This window comes from Patella vulgata, chromosome 7, assembly GCF_932274485.2.
Source record: "Patella vulgata chromosome 7, xgPatVulg1.2, whole genome shotgun sequence".
Classification (NCBI taxonomy): domain Eukaryota; kingdom Metazoa; phylum Mollusca; class Gastropoda; family Patellidae; genus Patella; species Patella vulgata.
Genome location: NC_065885.2, coordinates 28,207,999 through 28,232,486, shown reverse-complemented (window position 1 = coordinate 28,232,486; position 24,488 = coordinate 28,207,999). Strand labels below are relative to the sequence as shown.

The following is a 24,488-nucleotide window of genomic DNA, read 5'->3' as shown; positions in this document are numbered from 1 at the left end:
CTCGTTAACGGCTTTTAATCATGTTTTCGGTGGTGTTATTTCATAATATTCTATGCAGTATAAACGCATACCATTACTCCTATATTGATATGGAAATAGTGATCAAAATGCATAGACTTTTAAATTTAGATGTCGATTTTATGGTATGGTAAAATACATTAATTGCAATTATTACAATTGGGGTTGATATTACAATAGGGTTAAGTGAAATATTATTACAATTATTACATTTATTACAAGAAGGGTTGATATTACAATAGGGGTTAAGTGAAATTTTATTACAATTATTACATTTATTACAGTAGGGGTTGTAACAAAGGGCAAAGTAGTATACCCCTAAGACCCCTCCTAAACACCTCTTAAACAGCATTTATAAACATATGTAGTGACATGTCCCATATGTCCCCTACATCATTCCCTACGGAAATAAATAGCCCGGGATTTAGTCTTTGCCATCCGAAGTTCCGTTTCATTCGTGTCCATTTGCTGCTGTTGGACACCTGGGTTGAGACCATAGTTACAATCAGTAGCAGCGACAGAACATAACTCTCAATAATCTTATTTCGTCATATTACTGTTATGTTCGTGCAACCGGTATGGAGAATCGGGATTAAAACATGCCGGCGGTTTATTCGGCCTATACTGGGATCCAAACCCGAAGCACTCGGACGAAGAACCATTCGATGTATTGATTGAGTTGGCAAACGGCCAATCTATAACACGGTTATTTTTCATGTATTATTTACCAGAAACTTTTTATTATATAGGCTACAAAATGAATCCGTTATAAATTAAATGTGAGAAATGTGATGTATTGGATACCCTACAGAGCTTTTACGAAACCATAAAAAAGTTCTACTTTCAATTGTTAGAATGTTTTCTGATTCTAGAATATTAGAGAATGGTGCTAATTTTAAACTAGTAAGTGCCGGAAATTTTTCCTAAAGATTTTTTTAAATAGAGTCTTTCCGATGTATTTCCTGTATCTTCTAACACTTGGTGTGGACGCTTTCGTCTCAAGTACATCTGAATAAAGCGATATCTAAATTGTTGACTCATAATACAGTACAATACAAAATTAATGGCTGTGTTTAGTAAGGCTATGAAGTCCATGAAATCTCCTAAAAGTGAATAAACATTATCATAAAAATGTGGAATACTGGCACTAACTAGGATCATAATTCCTTGCGGTAGTTCTGTTAACAGAAACAGCACAATCACAACCAGCAGCATTCGTGTGGTGGTCGTCTGTCGCGTATCCCGTTTGGATTTCTTGCCCGCCGCCGCCAGTCTTTTCCTTCTATGGCGGTTTTTATAGCTAACTGTGTACACTAAAGATCCACTAAATACAATCATGAATAAACATGGCACAACTTTCGCAACGACGGCGTAAATAACAAAATTTATCACCACAAGTCCATCCGTTTCATTAGATTTAACTCGATATATAGTCGTGTTTCGTGGTCCCGGGTGGGATTCTATTTCATTAGTAAGGTAATTGGGCACAAGAATCACACACGAAGTTAAAAAAATGATAACGGTAACTATTTTCACTTGCGTAATTCGACGTTCTTTCGCTAAAGGTCCTCGGCTCGTAGATCTCATTTGAAGAAAGCGGAAAAACGACAAAGAAACACCTAACCAGTTAGAGATCGTATGGGTCGTAGCTGCACTGTTGATCACGAATAACATATATAGTATCCATTTATAGGAATACTTTTCAGGAGCAATAAACGGTGGCGAGTTAGGACAATAGAAATGTATGGCAAAGGGTATATACGGCAACATTGTCATGATGTCGGCTACTGCTAACCACGATAGAATTATATTTGTAGGTGTTCTCATATCCCTTCTGGTCAGTATGGTTATATTGAATACATTCGTACACACGCCAAATATACACACAACTATACTCGCATAGCCGTGGAAAATCGAAAAACTACTTTCAAATTCCCTTAAACCTGAATGTTCGTTGCCTGATTTGAAGGTGTCGTTAAAGCTGTAGAAGCTGTAGTTAAACATGGTGGCGCTTGTTTATTAATCACTGGTTCAGTGTGCAATGATCATAACGAAGAGGTGGTCACCTTTCAAACGTTTCGTCCCAATCCATATTTCTTCACTCTGTATCTTCAAGATAGAAACCCTATTTCTGAAAACAAATTAAAGTGTAGTTAAAAGTGATGTAAAAGTAATTAATTTTATATTCATTTTATCATCGAAAATCGAAGCTTTGGATTAGAAAGAACAAATTAAAACACCCCAACCCCATATAATTTGTAGTATTAACTTTTCACAAAAATAATGACCATTTTAAATATAATCTGATTATAATCAGATGTCAATTGCGTTAATCCTATTTCTGATGCTTTACTTGACAAATTGACTTTATTTATCTTCTTTGTAGCCCATGTCACATGAACTCACCAATCAATCAAACTGCCCGTATTGGCAAACAGAGCTGCGTTTTGTGAGTATGATCGGAAAGCGTAAATGGAAACATGAACGGGAATGGGGTTTAACGTCCCAGTGTTTGTACCCACCGGGCTAATGTGATGGTTTATTTTACGTTTACGCCAACTAATATGCCCTCGTTTTTGTCCCATCTTGCTAGGCACCCCAACATGCGCCACATTTATCTTCTTTGTAGCCCATGTCACATGAACACACCAATCAATCAAACTGTCCGTATTGGCAAACAGAGCTGCGTTTTGTGAGTATGATCGGAAAGCGTAAATGGAAACATGAACGGGAATGGGGTTTAACGTCCCAGTGTTTGTTTCCACCGGGCTAATGTGATGGTTTATTTTACGTTTACGCCAACTAATGTGGCCTCGTTTTTGTCCCATCTTGCTAGGCACCCCAACATGCGCCACATTAATGAGAAACTACGTTAAAAAACCCCAATGAAATTTCTATACACAACGGCATCGAACCCTGCCCAGCCCCCTCCCCCTCCCTCCGCCACATAAGCGAGTCATTGCCTTACTATCTGCTCCCAAGCGGCAATGGATGTCATGCTAGCAGAATAAGACAGTTTTTAACAATGGTGTGAAACAGACCCCCTCCTCCCTTTCCCCCAATTACGCCCAAGACAAAAACTCAACCAAAACAACAAATAAATAAATAATGAATGCAGATTGCAAATGGCTCAATGTACATAGTAGTAACAGTGTGAAATTAAACGAAGTGAAGAGTTGATATTGTAAGACGTACAGAGAGTAAAAATGGTCCAGTATAGAAATCACTGATCGCTTCTTCAAATGACATTGTTAAAAACAATTAACTCAATTGAATTTTTTGAATCGATATAATAATTTATATGGCGAGCTTAACGCAAAAACGTCGCAAGTGTCAAAATCTTAAAATTTAAGGTAGCCTTTTCGTCTTTTGTGATGACATTGTGTGATTTCTCTTTGATGATGAAAGGACAATGACATTGTGTTTAAGTAAAATAGCAAAATACAATTTATATATGTGTCTCACCTGAACAATATACATGTACCATGCTTTGTTTTAGTTATATTTTTTTCAAAAGAAGAAATGCCAAATGCCAAAGGCGACGCTCAAATGGAAATAAAAATATTAAGCCGGTCCTATAGGGATAGTTTGAAAAGGAAATAGTGATATAATTTTGACAAACCACAGTGATGATGAAGATTAAAAAAAATCATTTATTCCAATGACATTATTCAGTTTGATCAAGGAAGGAAGAAGACTGGTTTATATAAGAAATATCCCCCACTTGAACAGGAATTATCACATGATAACAAGACAATAAATAAACTGAAAATCGGGCAAACACAACACGCCAAGTTTTCAAAGAAATAAAGAAGGCAAAAGTGATATGGAATTGATGATGAAGCCATATAAATGAAATGTAAACTTCAAGACCACTTCAATAATCTCAGTTCACATACTATTTATTTCTGTGACACTTATATTATATAGCAACATTTATATCTACACTTCTTGATCACTTCGACATACATACAAGGTGTTAATAAAACGTGTTTTATCAATTTTTCCTTCACTTCATCAGAGTGTTTTTTTTAATCACATCGGGTAAACCTCTTGCACACTTCGTTCGTTCCTGGAGTTTTACGTCCACTTCCACCAAGGGTGATATCGTAGACAAGCTTGCACACTTCAAAAGGGTGGGTACTTATAGCGTATTTTACCACTTTATCTGAACGTCTGACACGGGTTAATTCTTATCTTCGATTAACATCTGACCGGAATTGACGATAAATATGAAAGCTTTCATATCTGCTCGGCCGGTCGAGTTTTAAATAATTTGATAGGGCGATTCCTTAAAAATATGTCACAGTCAGATGGGATAATAATAATAATAATAATAATAATAATTTAATTTTTTTATATAGCTTTCTACACACTCGTTTCAGAAACGCTTTACAAGAGTTAAAAGTTAAGTGATAGAAATAATCACAATTACATGACTAAATTGTTATGGTCGTTATGTAAACAATGTTAGGGCACGTGATTGTTGTCGAGATTGTATATTAGGGTTAGGCTAAGCATTGGGACTAAGTCCAGGGTTGGGGTTGGGTTTAGCGTTAGCCCTATTTACACCTCGTGACCTATGACGAAAAACTGAGCTGACCTTATCATTTAGCACTAATCATATAAACTTAATGTACATGTATACAGTCACGTTTCGCGAATGCATGATTAGCTTGATAAAGACAAGAGAATCTGGCCACTAGTACTATATTAAAGTAGCTTGTATTCCATATAATTGTGTCATGTTTCATATACCGGTTCACTGATTATCACTAGTATAACAATAGTAGCGATCTCCCATTTCATATACAGCAGGTACCATATATAGATCGCCTTAAGCTCTGGATAAAGGATGAAATAATGTTTCTGATACATCCCTTATTCGTGTATACATGCCTGTCATTGTCTTCCTTATACTACTCCAAAACGCAACGCATCTAACCGTAGTAATGGTATTTGATCTAAGGTATCTTTAACCATAGGAAAATTCATTGACACATGCTATATATGTTTGTCTGTTTTGTATGATGGCCCATAGCCGCCACTTAAGAATTAGATTATTATCAGGAACCTCAATGGAAGATGTCATAAATTCTTTTGAAAAGTCATTTTTAAAATGAAAACCGACAAAGAAATATGTTTAATAAAAAGGAAGTAGACATAATATTTATATCTTTTTAAAAAATGTTTTAAAACAAATATATTAAGAAAATAAAACATTATTACAAGAGTAGGATATAACGCCCATTGGTCCACCGTTGCCCCACCTCGTATATCTCCCATTAGGCTCCCCAGGGAACGCCAGATTGAAGGCAGTCTACTCGTTTTGATGGGACGAAAACCCGAGCTCCCGTGTACCCCTTGGCGTGCAACTATAAGAACCCTTGACAGTTGGAAATTGAATTTTAACAACACAGATTCGAACTTCTGTTCAGCTTCTTTCAATATCTGGCTGTGCTTTTAGTACCATCGTCGAAACGTCTCTAGTATAATAAACCAGTACTTGTTATTCATATAGTTGCGTTATTGTTTGTTTAATGTCCTTCTACATTAATGAAACATTAAACATGCATTATGCAAGAGCAAAATCTGCTTATTACAAGTCTTTCTTTAGGCCTGAAATGTTATCTAAATTATCAATTAGACATTAATTAACTTATCCAGACCATAATAAACTCTCGATGTCAAGGCTAGCCTTCGATGTTGGCTGGATTAGATTCCTATATATGCCGCTAACGGCTATTGATAATTAAATCAATAAAAGTGGATAATCGAGACTATGCTGTTTTTATTAATGATTTTAGTAATGATGACCGAGACTATGCAAAAATTTCACCCGCTTCTTTCTCGGCTCATAGTGAATCAATTTGACTGAAATTTTCAGCAAATTACCTTTACTATATAGTTTTTAACTATTATAGCGAGAACTGCCATCTCTTTATCTTATCTCCTATAATGTATCTTTAAACTACGGTACTTTAGGTTTGACTTAAACAGAATAATCAACTTCACACAGTCTAATATTTTGTTTTATTTTATTTCAAATAAGAAGTGAAAGGACAACATTTCTGTCATGTAATTTTAAAAATGTCAGCAGCCTTATTCCATGCAGGCGTTTAAAAATATTTGTTTTATCGGGGTCCTTTTACGGTGCCAAATTTCAGGTTTCTACAATTTGTTTACTTGAATTTTGAAACGACTGCACTATTTAAATTCTTTATACAACATGTAACAAACATGAATATTATGTAAAATGAAAACACGGAAAGTGTCTGATATGCTAAAGCTTTCCTCTACTTCCTGATGCATCGGGTATACATTGACTGCCAGTGATAGGAAATTAAGCATAAAAGTACACATTTTGAATGATGAAATACTGGAAATGTAAGATAGCCCGCAGGCCCGAACATAGTTTTCCTATACTGGTGTCACATATGGTCGGTTCATTTGAAAATCAAACTATTCAAATTTCTAAATCATCGGCCGTATTTCTGATAAAGGAAGAGAACTAGAACATGAACATTCGTTGGAGCCTTAATTTTAAAATAACAGTTTCGTTGTGAATATACTGCACTGAGCAAACCCTGAGCACAAGCCTGAATATTTATGGAAGTCCGTAAAAGACTAATCAACAGATAGAGACTCCATGCTAGGGTTTACAATAATAAATATGCCGTCACATTTACTACGTCATTATTGTGGTCTTGCAAGGCTTGTATAATTATACATGTATGTCAACTTGAAGTGAATCTCAAACCAAAGTACATTTTACAGACCAGCTTGACGTAGAATGACAAAATTTGATATGGACATCCTATGCTTCGCTTCGCAAGGGCAAGAAATCAGCATGTAGTATGTTCAGAGACCCCATGTGGAACCACCGGGAGGCCTCGGGAGAACTAAGAAAATTTTCAGTTTTCCCGATGTATTTTCGACGTATATTTCCCGAGCATCGAGAGCCATCGGGATTAAGTTTGTTTATTTCCACATCGCCGATGATTTTTTCCCCAGTGAGACCTAGGCATTATGCACCCGTATTCAATGTTGATACTTTATATGCTGGGTCGTTGCTAGGCGATTTTAATATTGTCCTCCTTTAATCATCCAACACTAAATATACTATATCCCCCCCCTTTAATAATGAATAATTAATATGGGAACAGTTCAGTATTAATATTTTTGACAATTAAATTTATTTAATTTAATTTGAATGATAGTCTTTCAAACAAGTGTTTGGAAAGATTTTGTAGGTTAAGCACTTGTCTTCTTGGTGTTTTAAGACTAATAATTCTCTCCCAGTTGACTATATCAGTTTTTGAAACTGTGTTTAACTTTCATAACCACAAAGCGCCAAAAATGTAATAAACATCTCATAAAAATATTGAAAGGGTTGACCATTTCGAATCGTTTGGCTGAGACGTCACTTTAGTAATTGATTTCCCTAATTCATGTGTGTTTCCCATCTGATCTTACTGCATCATAAATATTCACCAAAACCTGACAAACAACGTAAGTTCAAATATCATTTTCAATTCTAGATCAAAACTTAAACACAATTTTTTTTTCTGCCATTGGCCAAAGAAAAAATAGAAAAACAGGATGGCGGGATGAATTTAATGTTGAATAGAAGTAATGAAAAACTTTGATGGTCATTAACTTTTGATCAATGTGCTTTTTAATAAGGTTCCTTCTTATTGTCTATGGCCTGAAAGTCTTAAGTTTGCTTTTAAGTCTCTAGTATTTGCCTTTAATAGCCCTATTATCACACCGTAATGGGTTTTGTTCATTATTGTACGAATGATAATATTGGCCACCACTGAACAAATACTTGTAACAACATTTTACCGCTGTATTGTGCGCTCTCAAATCAGAAACATCATCACCATTATTGCATGTACAATTATTCGCCTTGTTGCTCTAGCTCAATTTCCCAATATGGAGTCTCTATAGGAAGGCATTCATAGTTACATTTAAATATGAAGATCATTATGTATCATGTTTCTATAAATAACATATGATTGCACGAGTGCATGGAGATAGCTCCAAGTTAGATGGTATTCTGCGTGTGTTTAGAAACATTCTATATATACTTTATTCTGCCCCATAAAGTCCACCAAATTCTCCCCCATAGCACACCGCAGGGCACGCACCCATAGTCATTAGCTGGGAAGGAGCAGAAAAGTAGAACACTAAACCCCATTTTATTATTTAATTAATTAATTAATTCATTAATTTATCCATTCAATCATACAAATACTAATCGTTTGGTAGGGTTAATAATGAGGCTTACAAAATGAATTGCCAACAGATAATTGCCAACCTTCGTTTTGAAGTAATTCGTATAGACCCAATATTATAGATCTTATATTTCCAACATACATGATTAAAAGTTAGATATAGTGTGTCAGATCATACTCCAAATTACCCTTATTACAAAAACATACTGGTCCAAAATGATTCAATTCCATTAATTCTAACATATTGCCAATGGCAGTTTACATTAGTTCCTTTTGATTTTCCCACGTCATCTTTATATTTCATAATAATTGTAAAATCATGCTAATCATCTATACACGTTTACTTTATGTACTCCGGTTTTGATTCTAGATTTTAAAGGGGTGTTATCACTTTTGAACAAAAATGTAGTTAGTTTTACATAATAAAGTATATATTCAAAAAAATCTTTAATTAATTATGGCAAATTCAAGCAATGACCTGAATTCTCTAAAACATTACAAATTACAACGTCATAATCAAACGATGGCTTCACAAGATTTCCCCTCCCTCCGTTTGCTGCTCGTAAACATATGTTTATAATTAGCATTTTTACCCGACGATGGCAGAACAGAGGCCACCTGTGTCTGTTTGATTTATTAAGAATATTTTTTAACCGAAAACAAAATAATGGCAAAGAAGAACACATTCGCTAAAAAGGATGTGCACGAAATAATACAATCGGTAAGAATAATGAGTAGGCTTACTGTCTTACTTTAGTATTATCACATGACTGTGTCACGCTTAACACCCAGTTCATACTTGTAAAGCACTAATGTCTCTTTTATTAGAATAGTACATATAACTGATTCCCAAGATTTCTATAAACCTTTTATTCCTTTGTCAGTTTAATCAATTTCATCTGATACATTACAGTTACAAACCTGTCAATTTACATATGTATAATACTTTAAAGCACAATACATATCGTTGAAGCATAATTGTTACAATTAATTTGGTAAGGAGATATCCAATAACTGGAATTGCTTTGATATCTCCTTAGAGGGATTTGACAGCAACATATTGCCATCTTACTGAGGGCTATGTCTTTGATTGCCATCTTACTGAAGGCTGTCTTTGATTTTACATCTTTACAGATTCACGTTCAACTCTACAACTATCTTATAAATTAAAGTGGATGCTTGAGTCTACAGATGAGTTAATAGTTATTGATTGAAGCTTCTTTGTTCTAAGTTGTCAGTTTGCTTCTTTGTATTCAATATTGTTTTATTTTTTCCTCTGTTTTGTGGTAAATGGAACATATGCCCTAATTTTATAGTCAATATACCTCATTCTGTTGAATACTTCAAATGTTTCTCACTTAACGTAGACCATTTAGGTTTAGACTCCCTGTTCTTTTTATACATTTCATCGATATGGTTACTTGTATAGGTATTTGTTTACTTTAATATGCTTACATTCATATGTCATGGGGGGGGGGATGGTTAGCACGTGCGCGCGGTTTAACATCCTATACCGTTCTGCTCCGACTGGGCTAATGAAGACGGGAAATACTGTATGTGATTCGGCTTGGTATGATGCGTTCGTTCGACTTGATCTATACGATAAAATGTTTATTATGAAATATTAAACGCATGTGGATTTGTTAAACAATTATAATTTCGTTTTCGGCTTAAATCGTCGACCGTTGAACACAAAAACATTGCTAAATATGTCGCATTGACTTTATGTTGACCCAGTAAAATAAATTTTTTTGCTTATAAATAAACAACTGGCTCTTTCGCATGACTAAAGCTAATTTTTAATACTCATCGTAATAGAAATTTAGTGCAATGTGTTATACAATTTAGTGCAATGTGTTATATACTATGTTACTAAACCAACTTATTCATATCATTAAGGTATAGTGGTTCAGGCCCTTCTTTGGTTCTTTGTGTTAAATGAGTTACTTCCCTTCATTAATAATACGCTGGGATGGAATGAAATGAAAGATGGTTATTTGATCTTTAGCCCTTTTCATTATCTTAAACAATCCTGGCCTATACACCCCAATGTCACAGTAACCCAATTCTAATTAAATAAATAAAGAAATCGACACAACTATCTCTTCAAGCACCATTGTACGGTAACCTCAGCGCGACAAACGTCCGTGACACACATTGACGTACAAGTACAAATTAACGAAATGTTCCAACCGATTCCATTCCATTCCATTCGACGTGGCCAGTAAATAAATACAATACATTTAAACTCTCAAGGAAAATTCCCAATTAAATTTAGTAAATGAAGCCTATTCAAACGAGCTGAAAGACCCTTATAATAGATCAGTGATACTTTTTCGAAGAAAATACAAACTTTCAGTTTCTATATGGGGTTGGCTGTAAGTTCCCATGCTGGAAAATAGGAAAGATTCTACTACTGACCATTGACTCCAGTCCCGGAAGTGAATGGTTCTAAGGATTTCCTTTGAGCAGGATTTGTAATCTTTTGATTACAAACATATAACAGGACTTTAACTCCTTTAATTTCCAATTAATATGTTCCCAAAAAGATACGACACACAGCTTAACATATAATTGACTGTCATGGCCATAAAGAATGTCTCTTCGAAAATGTAAAACGTATTACTTCAAAGAAACTGTTTGGTGAGTATGTTAATGGTTCATACATAGTTATTTGTGACAAAAGCATTTTATTCAGTCCAATGTATGTACCAATTGTAGCCGAAACTACCTCGTGACTACAATATTGCAGCTAGCTGGCTGGCTAATAGTCCGGTCGCCAAACCCAATATTTCGAGGGAACCTGAAAATTGTATACAAATTTTTTTATGGTTGATTTTAGTAGCCTAGGGTGTCCTCTTTCAGAATCTGCCGGGTGAACCTCGGTCACCCTTGAGCGTTTCGAAAAATTCAAGATGGCGTCCAAGACGGCCGTCACATCAAATAATCCCCTATAGCTCCCATAGTATTTATTCCAGGATGATAATTTTAGTGTCTAACCGTAGATTTCTTGGGTCAAGGAATACTCCGAAATCGTTCATTATGTTGTGGGGTGATTAGATGATGGTAATATCCAAAATGCCAGACAATATGACCCTTTAACTCGTTAGCGGCCACCGAGGGCCATTATTTCACCAAAACAAACTATAGGACTATTTAGAGACAAATTATATATTTCTGAATATAGGAGCATGGAAGTGATAGGATAACACCACATACATCCCTATCAGGGGCTCAAGGGCCACATATGGGTCGGTCCTGAAAAGGGAGGCACAAGCTGATTGTTGAAAATTAGAAAAAAACAAAAATTCTACCCGCAAAACAGGAACATAACCTCCGCAAAACTAGGTAATATCCAGGTTAATCCTTTAGTCGTGTTTCTGGCTGCAACCTATGATAGCACAAGCGCAAAATACTATATATACTAAGTCATCGCTAATGCTGCTACAAGCACAAGTACTACATGAGCTGTCAATCTTGCATCCACATCTGATGTGTCCCCATGAACGCCATACAATAGCTTGGTGATCAGCTCTTTTTACGTTCTATGAAAATGCATTATTCATTGGAGCTAGACTACATAATGAACGATTTCAGTATATTCCTTGACCCCAGAAATCTACGGTTAGACACCAAAATTATCATCCTAGAATACATACTATGGGAGTTATAGGGGATTATTTGATGTGGCGGCCGTCTTGGACGCCATCTTGGATCTTTCAAAACTCAAGGGTGACCGAGGTTCACCCGGCAGATTCTGAAAGAGGACACCCTAGGCTACTAAAATCAATCATAAAAAAATATTGTATACAATTTCCAGGTTCACTCGACATATTGGGTTTGGCGACTGGACTATTAGCCAGGCAGCTGTCGGACTATAAGGGCGTGGAAGACCAAGTTTCCCTGTTAAGTGATCGTCGCGAATATCAATCATCCATACAATTGAAAAATGAAATTCATAATACTAGTTAGGTAATACCCCTTTAAGCAAATCTCGCAAAAGTTATATACCGCCACATTAATTTACGTTCACTTTCATTTCATTTTCCCTGTGAAATCTAAAACTCAATGACCTTTACAAATATCCACGGAGAAATTTATAACGACTCCTTGGGATAGGAAATGATCTGTTCTCTGGTGTTGCTTTCCATATTGTCAACACTACAAACGAAAACGTTATTAATGGGTTTTGACATTTCATTTTTCTTATTTCATCAATAAGATGACAAGTCATCAATATACCATGCCCTTGCACTTGTTTGGAAGGCATAAGGAAAACAATATAAAAATATATCAGATTAATCTCATATTCCAAGACATGGAATATCATGGGGACTATTCAGAAGATTCATATTCTGATCACAGTAGCTCGTCAAGGCAGGGTCGCTACACCATGTAAGGTTTGCACAACAACCTTTGTCTACCTCAATCAGCTGCTGTATGTTAAACATTAAAGGGAATATCCCGATTTGAACAAAGCCTCAAAAATAAAAATCCGAGTACGTATGAAATTTAAGCACCAAACTATAGAGGAGTGGTGTATTTAGTTTGTATCAAAATTTCAGCTCAAAATATTGAGTCGTGTGGACGTGAACGTCAAAACTGCTTATCCGGACACGTAACCCTTTTAAGATTTCGGGTCAATTGTTTCGTTGGGTGACCTGAGATTCGATTCCCGTTCCTTTAGAGGTCTAATTGTGACTGGCCCACGTGCTGTACTTGATAACGAAAAGTAAATTTCACCTACACAATATTTTTATAAAATAAAAGTCTGGTTTTATCAGACACAGATCTCCATTTCCAGATGAAAACTGACAGGTTTAAGTTGTTTGAAAACGTATCATATATACTGAGTTAGTTGCTCGGCCCTAAGGTAGAGGATTTTAAGCTATTTTAACACAAAAATAAGCAGTTTTATTCTCCGAAAATATTATCCGGATTGGCCCTTTAAGCTTATACATCAGAAAATAAAATACTATAATAGGTTGATGTTTGTACAAAGTTTCAAAATGATTTCTTGAACGGATAATGAAATATACTCCGCAAACAAAGTCGGGACGAAAGGACGGACGTCATAAAATAAATCAATAGGTTGATGAATGTAAAAGTGTTAAAAAGTTATCTTGAACAGTTTCTGATATATGCTACAGAATAATAATTATATACCAAGAACTAAGACAAAACACAAAAATTATTAAATCCGAAAATTCCAAATTAACAAAAGGCACAACTACTATAACAGGTTGATGTTTGTACACAGTTTCGAGAAGATATCTTTGTAAAGCAAAAACTAAGTGAAATTTGTTTTCACGAAAACACAAAAAAATATAAATCCAAGAATTTCCTAATTAGCAAAAGGCACAACTGCAGTTGATGTGTGTACACAAAGTTCCATAAAGTTATCTTGAACGGTTTATGAGATATGCTCCGGAAACGAAATAGGGGCGAACGGACGGACGGACCCCATTTCAATATCCCTCTCTAACTTCGGCGCGGTATAATAATCATAATGTAAATCAACATACGAGGAGACACTACCCTATACGATATCTTTAAATTGAAAGTGAGTGGAATCCATATAAAAATCGATGCAGCAATATGACAAGGTTGGAAACTTCACCAATTGGCACCGATCTATACTTATCTCTACATCCCCAGCGATAATAAAAAAATGACCTTTAATTTATTATGGAATATGTAAAGGATCTTTGCTGTTGGAAATTCAAGTCTAAAGTAGCTATATCATCGCAAACTGTGAAACTGTCGTTACTCTTATAGCTTGTGGGTTTAACAGACCTTTTCTAGAACAAGATAATACAGTGTTTGCTTGAAACGCCCCCATTTTGTTTTATATAAACATTGTTTTATTCTGAGAAAAGGATTGAGGAACAGGTTAGGCCTATATTACCCTCCTTTAAAGATTAACATGATTTGGCCACAACCACATCTTATTTGTGATGGAAATAATGTAATGTATCGACACATTTCAAAACTTTATGAAGCACAACCCCGCTCCTATGGTCTATGGCGTGGGGTTATGCTTTAAATAGTCTGGTGAACTCATAATACAACATAAATTAAAGCCCCGATTACAAAGAGTGTTTATTGGAGTTCGGTATTCACCAGATATATTTCATTTTTCAATATTATTTCATATAAAATTTCATTTTCTTTTTTTGTATTGTCTACTGAGATTAATGGCCGAGAGGAAACAGTTTTTATTGTATTGTCTACTAAGAAGAATGGTCGACTGGAAACAGTTTTTCTTGTGTTGTCTTCTAAGAAAAATGGCCGAGTGGAAACATTTTTTCTATATACAACTGGCGGTAGTTTTTACTTTGATGTCCATAGCAGTTATATCTCATAACAACCTGTCATGACATCATCATAGGTTGATATATTCGTTCATATCAACCGCTGATGACGTCATGAGAAATATCAACCGCTAATGACGTCATCTCAGGTCAATATATTCGGCTCATATCAACCGCTGATGACGTAGATGATCGAAATAATACAAAAAAACACAGAAATAAATTTGTATTCTTTTGACAATTAAAATTTGTTATGGTACAGTTTCTAACATTCAGGACCGAAATAGACGGCGTACTTATCGACATACATGTATTTAGATCGGTTATCCATGTCTAAGACATCATTCAGAATTTTCTTTTCGTCCACATTGCGATTATTTCTCCACACACTACAAGACTTGAAAGTATTTATCGCCCAAGAGTTCCTTTGTAAAGTATTTTTGGGTACAGTCCACTTAAAACAGTCGGTCAAATCCTTCTCTGAACATACCGAAAACCTTCAATCATGGTTCACTGTCAGAATTCTTGGAAAAGAATGCCTTTTGGTCCAAATTTTCTGCAGGCTTTGGATAGATCCTCGTCGATATTTGCATTCACATCTATTCCATCGTCAGTATGTTGGCTAAAAAGGATTGATTATTCGTCTGACTTCGTATTACTATCCATTTTGTTTTTGCTTTCAATTCAATAGTCCAAAATGGCGACGTATAAACAAAAACATGCACGAAATTGCACGTGATTACTTCGGTAATTGTCGCTATTTGGCGGAAACTATCGAGCAATTATCCAATCGTTGTTGCCTTTTAATGGAAGAGCCCATTAAATTTAAGGGTGAAAATGGCGTTGTATATGTCGGATATAAACCTACTCTCCCTCGGATTGATATGGCAGAGAACGCTTGGGCTTCGCCCGCGCGTTCTCTACCATATCAACCTCGGGTAGGTTAATATCCTATACTTACATACTAACACTACTCTTTAATCTTGGCCATACCCCCGGTCCTCTACCTTTATGACCGGGATGGCTTAACCAGCAGTTTTACAAAATATCGAATAGTATTTCCGGTCTGAAGGCAGTCAAATGTCGAGTTTGGCCACGGCTCTGATATGATAAATAAAAGCCTTAAGGTATCTTACGGTTGGTGGTCGATGGGAAGGCCAAGATGTAATTTCATGTAAAATGAACTTTTCTAGATATTTTAATCATTTTTAAAAAGTGGGTATAACTTTTTGAGAATTTATTTGCCTTATTAACTCAGAAACGGAAAAAAAACATTTATGGAATATCCAGAGTTAATTCATGTGCAAAATATTGTTTGCTATTATACAAAATTTACTAATTCATCAAACCAATGAAATTGTGTTCAGAAACTATGGTAGCAACAGAATTCCATTTTACTCTCCAAAATTCATTTTACAACACAAGGTGTGTGAAATAGTTTTATTTAACGCCCGCTTCCACCAAGACATGTAGTTACTGTGTCTGTGTGTGTGCGTGTATGTGTGTTAAAAAGCTTTATTTAATGTCTGCTTCCACCGAAGTTACTTAGTGAAAACGTTTTTTGTGATAAGGTTTAATAGGAAAGGCGATTGGTAAATAAAGCTCGATTATTTGACTCAAAAGGTTACAACATAAATGTTAAGCGTGTGATCAATTAACAGTTCCTATTTCAAATCACATTTTGATCAAATATGTTCCAACCACATTGGAGTATCGGTACATTTTGACAACGCACGCCGTGTTCACAAATTCCGCCCAATTCTGGTATCCGACTCCTGTGTTCTATTGGAAAATAGTTCGTGCCTAGGTAAGCAAATCTCATTTTGTGAGGGATACTTTTTAATGGTTTTGTTTTAAGTCTTATCCATATAATGTCGTGCATATTTTCTCAGGGACAGCAAGAAGGAAGTTTTTCCCTGAACAGATTATATAATTAACTTGCACTTCCAATTCCACCAAATTACATATACTGAATACAACAGAGGGGTAAAAACTTGTCTAAAATGTAAATGAATCTCCAACTAGACAGTCAAAACATTCTACATCGACAACAATTCAAACTTTTTAATTGATTGTTTGATTGAAAAAATATATTAATTTTCATTTTGTCCATCCAAAACAACGAAATATGTCACCTTATGAGCCAATGCCAACCGTTGCCTTTACCTTTAGAGCATGATCAACATAATAAACTGTTAAGTAATTTACAAATTATAAAACAAAATACACTGTACTTACTATTTCATAGTCAAATATTCATTGATATGAACAAATAATAGTTAATCCATTATATAACCAAGATGACATGAAACTACGGGTTGATACAACTGGGATGAAATATATATATAGAAATTAAAACACACGCTGTGTGGTATCTTTAGTTGGCGGTCTCAACAGACGAAATACGTGAAGCAGTAACTATACGAAGACAGTCGTACACTGATCAATAGTACAATATAATGATGTGGACCATATCAACTGACGCTGTCGCCATTTATTACATATGTATTCTTCTTTAACAAAATCAGTGCTACAAGCTAGTTTTCCACCCACGCATCTTAATAGACCATTTTTATTTGAAGTAAAGTGGCCAGTGGTCTTAAAGAAAGATAACACGATGTTCTAAGCCGTGTATTACCTGAACAAGAGCTTCCGAAAAATACAAATTGAAACTAGCGATAAGGTAGACAGCGTTGTCCTGGCTTATTTCTAGTTATACCAGCGAAATTAAAATTACAAGCTAAAAGAGCCCCCCCCCCCCCCCCGCCCCAGACACACACACACACACAAAATAATAAATAAATAAAGAAAAATAAAAAAGCGTAACTTCCGCAAGAGTTTAGAGTTGTCCAAAAGCCCCCTTTAAAATACAGCCGGAGGGCGTATTTGTTTAATAAAACTGTAAATATAGGTATAAAGAAACAGGTGTAATGTTATGATGACGTTTTGTGTGACATTATTCAACATTTGAAACTAGGCGAAGATCAATAAATATAAATATGTAGTTTATTGCTGAAAACAAATCAGCCTCTAGCATGAATGTACCATATTTTAGCTTAATGTGTTTTTTCCCACGGTTGTATTGTCTTCACATCTATAGGGGTCACACACCTATTGAACTAATTTTGATCTGATGTTGGGCAATAACACCGACAGTCGGTGTAATTATGAAACTGATAGGGATATCCTATCGAATCATTCCTTTTCAAATTTTGACGTGGTCAACCGCATTGATATCTTATGTTGAGCTTATTTAAGTACAAGTATATGTATCATTTGGGGGTGGGGTAATGAAAAATGTATTACTCCGTCACGAAACTCTGTATAAGCCATTGAATTTAGATTCGCTACGTATAGCATGTTAGTGAAATGGAAACGGTCATTCAGAGACGTGCAGTTTGCATATGCAAACCCTCTGAAAGATCGGGCGGTCTTTAAGTCGAGCATTTCGTCTTCTTTCCTATATTCCACGAACCAAAGACACCGCAGCAGGCTACCAAAATGAGACAGTGAAAAGTATACCCACTAATCAGAGAATCAATAAGTTAATTAATCACTTAAGTAAAATCATCCCAGTCCATCTACAAGCTATTAGGTACTTCTGTATATCATATATGGTAGTTCTTTTATGGACACTGCATGGCGTTTCAATGGCTGACAAATTAGTTCTTAAGTGGAAAATTTATTTATACAGCTTTCATATCATTGAACTTTATGCGGATGCCCTTCATTGATCTGCACTAATAAGAAATACCAGTACGGGATCATTCCCGTCGTGCTTGGGTTGTAAACAATTCTCTTAGCGCCATAGTAAAATAGTAATTAATTAGTTTCGCATAATATTATCCGAAAGTGAAACAATAAATGATGCATCCTTGTTTATGCGTGTTGCCAATGTACGCTGGTATATGCAGGTCCTGGGGCGGATCCATGAATATTTGCTGGAGGTGGTTTGCCAGTTTATCTTTTAGGGGGAGGGGATATCTTTGGGGTGGGGGGCAGTGGCGGCGCCAGCCGTGGGTGATTTGAGGGGCAAAGCTGGGGCAAAGTCCAAGGTTCAGGGGGCAATGGCTCGAGTTTCAACTAGGGGTATGGGTAGTTACTTTAGTAACGAAAATATGAGAGCCCTACCTGCTCTGGTAGGGGGACCTCCCCAGAAAATTTTGAAAAACAAGTTGCCGGAAATGCACCCTGGCAGTATTTCAGGCACTTATCGTTGAGGTTAAGTGTCAAACGAGTGGACTTGCGAATCTCGACGAAGCCCACTCACAAGCGTCAAAGTAAGGAGTCCTTACAGAGGGTATGGGGGACCTCCCAAGAAAATTTTGAAAAATAGACTGCCGGAAATGCTATCTGTCAGTATTCAGTCAGGCACCGATCGTCGAGATAAATAGATCTTACCAGATACCGTCTGTTGCCTGATCACTATTTTATCCGACCAGAGAACAAAATGTCAAACGAACGGACTTGCGAACCTCAACGAATTCCCCTTGTGAGCGCCAAACTAGCGAGTCCATTGGGGACATCCCTAAGAAAATTTTGAAAAATAGACTGTCGGAAATGCTCTACAACATGCAAGTTTATGACTAAGTGGGGATGTGGGATTTATTCACCGTAGAAGGTATTGGGTACCGAAACGTATCACAAATACTTTTTTTTATTTTCTAAAATTATTGGCGGGGGGGGGGCAAACAGAGGGCAGACCAGATTTATGGCGCAGTCACTGGTGGGGGGGGGGGTCAAACCCGGCCTTGAACAGATAACTTGACAACAGTCTAAAATAGATGAAATTATGACTCCAAATATAATGGGGAAAATAAGCGGCGTGGATGTTTTAGATCAATGCAAAGCATTCATTGTGATATCACATGTATATATCATTATCTCGTGCATTAATTGCCCATCCCATCCCACTATCTGATGATGAAGGATAGAGCACACGACCGTGATACTTTTTTTTTATAAAACGAATTATTTCACAATTTTTGTTTGTAGCTGACCCCCCCCCCCCCCCCGCACACACACACACCTTTGGATTCGCCCCTGGGGTCTATCGCGCACATTTGCTTTTAGCAAACACTGGCGTAGACTCGACAGGCGACTCTTGTAAGTTATCCATAATCTTGTTAGAAATTAACCTTTACAAAAAAACACGTGCTATTGATGAAAGCTACACCTTGGAATAGAAAGAGGATTGCTTTAATGAATAAAACAATGAGACAGCCCCAGGGTCTAGATTTCTTGCATGAAGACGAAAGCCGCTAACGATCCTTTTGCGTAATGTCTAATGATTTGACCGGGTTTAATCCTGAAAAACGTCTTTATAGACGCCTCTATTTTATTCCTCCCCGTAGGATGTCTGGGACTAAAACGACTATAGAAAATCATTTTAAAGAGTATTGCTGTTTATCGAAACAAAATACTAGACATTACCAGAACAAAGAATTCGCAGAATTTAGGAATTATGTAGATCTTTTATTATCTGTTGGACATATACTCGAATATAAGTTAAATATAAACTAGACAACCAGAACAAAGAATTCGCAGAATTTGGGAATAATGTAGGTATTTATTATCTGTTGGACATATACTCAAATATAAGTTAAATATAATCTAGACAACCAAGTTCCACAATAAGTATTCATTAGTAGGAACATTAAATACAATGTATATCTTATAACATTAACAATGCATTCCCACGAAAGTATTTACATAATTTTTGTCAGTGTGGGGTAGTTTATCGCTATTAAAATCTTTTGAGATGGATCTGAAGCAGACTTTTGATAGATAAAGTTTTTGATACAAATATATTGTTAAATTATACAGTTAGTACGTGGGAAGGCTTTTTTAAGTTGACATTTACGATTTACAAACAAAAATCACACTTTTCACACACGCCCGTATTTTGAACATTTTTGAAACGACTGTTCAATGTGTGTTATTTTTTGGGGAGTTTCCACACCCCTCGATCACAATTTTTCGTATTCTCTCTAGAATGTGATTTCCAACCACATAGTTATGGCTCAGTTCAATAGCCCATGTACGGATTATTCCAACTGTTTCTGTTCGGTTACTATCAACAACAACTAATAATAAATAATCCGGGGATCAATATTGCTGATTTGATAATGCAGTTTATTTACAGATCATCAAAGAAGCAGCCATGGCTATAAATATATTTTTAAAAATCTTTGTCACACGACTGAATTAAAATATGGTTGACAGTAATGGAAAGAGAAAGAGAGAGAGAGAGAGGACTCAACTTCCAGTTAACAAAAACTAGGTCGTTTTGTTACTACCTGATGGTTCCATTTTATTTCAATAATTCGCCTGCCCGTAGTGGTTTTAGCAGTGGGAGCTTACTCCTTGTCACGCACAAGCTGGGAATCGAAGTCACACCACTTGAATCAGAGACAGACCTTATGACTTAACGCGTGTAAGATCACATGATGTTAGTGTGATCCGAATATTGAAAAGTGTATTTGAGCGTGTGACAAGTAAATGGTCATATATCGGATATTTTCAATTAGATTTGTGTGGATTTTGTGTATATATCCAACTGGCTATGTGATTGTTTCGTATACCATAACGTTGAAGGCAGTTATTGTTGATGTAGAAAACTTATAAGTATCTGATGATTATTATTAGAAACGGTTCATTTGCTTGGCACGAAAGATCTCGTTGCTAAGGTAACGAAATATTGTTACACTATTGTAAAGGAATTTTAAACTTTTCATATACCAACAGATTGTAATTTGAAAATCTCTAAATTATGTTTCTCCCAAGCCATCTCACCTTGTACGCTTTTATTTGAAACTAGTTGGAGCCCTATAATAATCAAAGAAATATACGCCCACTACGATCCCAGACTTCCGATCTGTTTATCATGTTTAAACTTTTGAAAAATTTAGCAAAAACAACAGAAATACTCTATTTTTCACTACAAAATGAAAAGCAAATAAAGGATGTGGGAATCGTACTTTTGATAGGACTAGTTAAATATTCCTACAACGAAGTTTGGAAGAAAACCTTGAAACTTCTGGCTGTAGAGCGAATAACATATTTCCATGACTAGACAATTGTTACTCTACAAATAATTGACGTGGAACTCTTTAATTTTTATATGGTTCATCATTATTACTTGTCTAACTAACCAATTAATTATTGTTCTTTGTTAAATGTCTATGGTCTATTAAGGTTCGATGGTGAGGGCAACAACTCTTCAAATAAATGGACCCAACTGTGAACAAATTGTACAGAAACACAGACACAGTTATGTGGAATACAATTAACGTTTATTACTGGACAACGTTATGGGTATCAACCTTCAGTCTTTGTCAAATGTAAATATTGTATATACATATGTAACGTCCCAGCCAGATATAACTGGGCAGGGATTGTTTGCGGATAAAAAGATGTAAATATGTAATTTGTACGAAAGTACTCAGACCCCGAAACGGTTGGTGCTGTATATTTCGCTGACCAGTAAGCTCTATGATCCTTGGGTGGCATATAAAAGGTAAGATGCCAGACAACGAAACATACACCCACAGTAGCTAAATCGTCCGGACAGAAGACAAGGGTTGTCGCATATTGAATAAGCATCTTCGTCTTGCACTAATGTAAGATAATACATGTAGTCAGATTGTTCATAAGAAACCGACGGAAATATACGACTACATTTCCAAGTGGGTGTATAACAACACAACTCAAAAGATACCTAGATTTGACAAGATATCCGATTAAATGCGAGTTTTTTGATAGACATAACACCCCTCTCTTGCGTTTAAGCCAATCTACAAGCTCTTATAATAAACTCGCGAGTGACAAGCAAATAGTGTATTTTAAGGACATTTGAGGGATAATCGGAATTATTCTGACAGATACGTCGTGATTAAGAAAATACTAATCTTCCCAAGAGTCGTAAATACATGTACATGGTATATTCAGTGCAAACAATTTGGTTTGATTTGAAGGCCCCAAAGTTAATATCAGTCTATTATTCTCGTCGATTTCAACAAATTTTTATTCCCAAATTACTTTCACCACGGTTTGCTCATAATGTGCGCATTCAAGATCTATTGATATCTTTAAGTTGAGCGACTTTGCGTTTTTTACGGATAACGTCACATTTTTTGACACTAAACCTTCATTTCAGCGATTAACATTTTTTTTAGGAATTATTTTAAGTATTATTTGTCAGTTTGTTTGTCACCGAAAGTAAACGCTATTTACCAGAATCAGTCGTTCGACATGACAAAGATCGCTAGAAACCACGGTGAACTTGTTCGGAACATAGACGATTTATAGACGCTTGGTTTTCAAAAGCTTCAACAAAATATTCGTTGCTCAAGGGCGCAAAGTGTTCGACAAAACAAACAAGAATTATTGGCCCATTCTAATAAATAATGATGTTGTTATTATACCGTGAAAATACGGGCTCCTGATATCAAATATTTTAAGACACAGTTAAAAGATTTAAAGCCAAGTACAAACGCTGGAGTGTAATCTATGCTCTCGAGCGCGATTTGCTATGCGGCGCCTCGATGAACAAGGCTAAACCTGAGTGCGGAAGTAAAATGTCAAACCGACGTTTTAAAAAATGAATGTAAATCAGTTTATATACACAAATAATACATTAATATTATCTTTTAAACCCATTTTAGGTTCCAAAGAATAGAGGTTATAACTCATTTAAGCGTCATTTATACTGAGCGCGAACACGACTACTTACCGCTGCGACATTCAGCGCGAATCGTCGTTCGTACTAAAAAAGACACTCTGGTTGACTAGTGAAAATCATTCGCGCGAACTGTTCGCTATGCAATCGCCGCAAATTTCCGTGCGGTTTGTATAAACTTCATTCAAATTGTAGATGATTAATTAAATGCGATCGCCGCGTTCGCGATCAGTATAAACGACAATAGATTAAATATGCCACGGTTTAAAACGAACAGGGAAGAAATACGATTTGATAAGACAGTGAGAGGTTCAATTGTCATCGATAAAGGAATACATCCTAAAATTGATGGTGGCAAATGGTATGAATTAAAAAGTTAAAGACCCTAGAGCCCAACGTTTGAAATAAACCAAGGAAAATTTGTGGTACAAGTCGAAACAATTATAACGGCTGCTTCTGATAATCCAAATGGTATTTCCCGTATATATCACGCAAACCCCTTACAGAGCACCGAATGATTAGATAAACAGGAAATAACATTTCCCTGCACGCAACTTGTTTAAAGATTACCGATGACACGTGATATACCTATATCGCCCGTATATCCATAGAGTTACGGTTTGATTCAAGATATACCGTTATAGGTGTCGTTTTAAAGGTAATTTTAACTCATACAATTAAATGTAAGTTCCGTTGCTGTAATTAAGTTAACGTTTAATAATTTAGGTATACGGTAAGTTACAAATTTGAATAATTGTTAAGTTGATTTGAACAGTTTCAGGAAATAAATATTTTCTGCTCTAGGTTTTAATAACAATTTAGTTACTTTTTAAATTAAGAGTAATAACACTGATAATAGTCTTACACGAAAAGCACAAGGTTAGGCAGGCAACGTACCAATTTTACCCGAATCAAATACAATTTATAGAATCTTGCGGCGAACAGGAATGACGAGAACAAACGCTCAGATTAAATCATGCAATGTATGAGATCACATACACCTTGTATATCATGTCTTTTCTTCCAAACGACGATTAATCAAGAATTCCGAAATAAAATAAAAATGTAAACCATTAAACCATACAGTAATCCTCACGTTTTATTTTAAGAAATAGCATACATGGTTCCATTTAGTTAATTTAATTAATGACACACGTTACGAGATTGATTTAATAAAAAATATACAGGCGCTTCTACCCCACTAGACCCCTCTTTAAGTGGAAAATCAGATTTTCC

At 35.8% G+C, this 24,488-nt stretch overlaps 1 protein-coding gene across 2 annotated transcripts in view; it reads right to left on the bottom strand.

Moving 5' to 3' along the window:
• Positions 1–441: 441 nt before the first annotated feature.
• The window catches only part of LOC126828264 (G-protein coupled receptor dmsr-1), an 89,626-nt gene continuing 65,579 nt past the window's right edge, over positions 442–24,488 (bottom strand). For both annotated transcript variants that reach the window (XM_050557950.2, XM_050557949.2), the window contains exon 2: positions 442–2,149. In XM_050557950.2, coding sequence (XP_050413907.1) covers positions 919–2,022 — 1,104 coding nt within the window. In that variant the 5' untranslated portion in view covers positions 2,023–2,149 and the 3' untranslated portion in view covers positions 442–918. The remainder of the gene's footprint in view (positions 2,150–24,488) is intronic.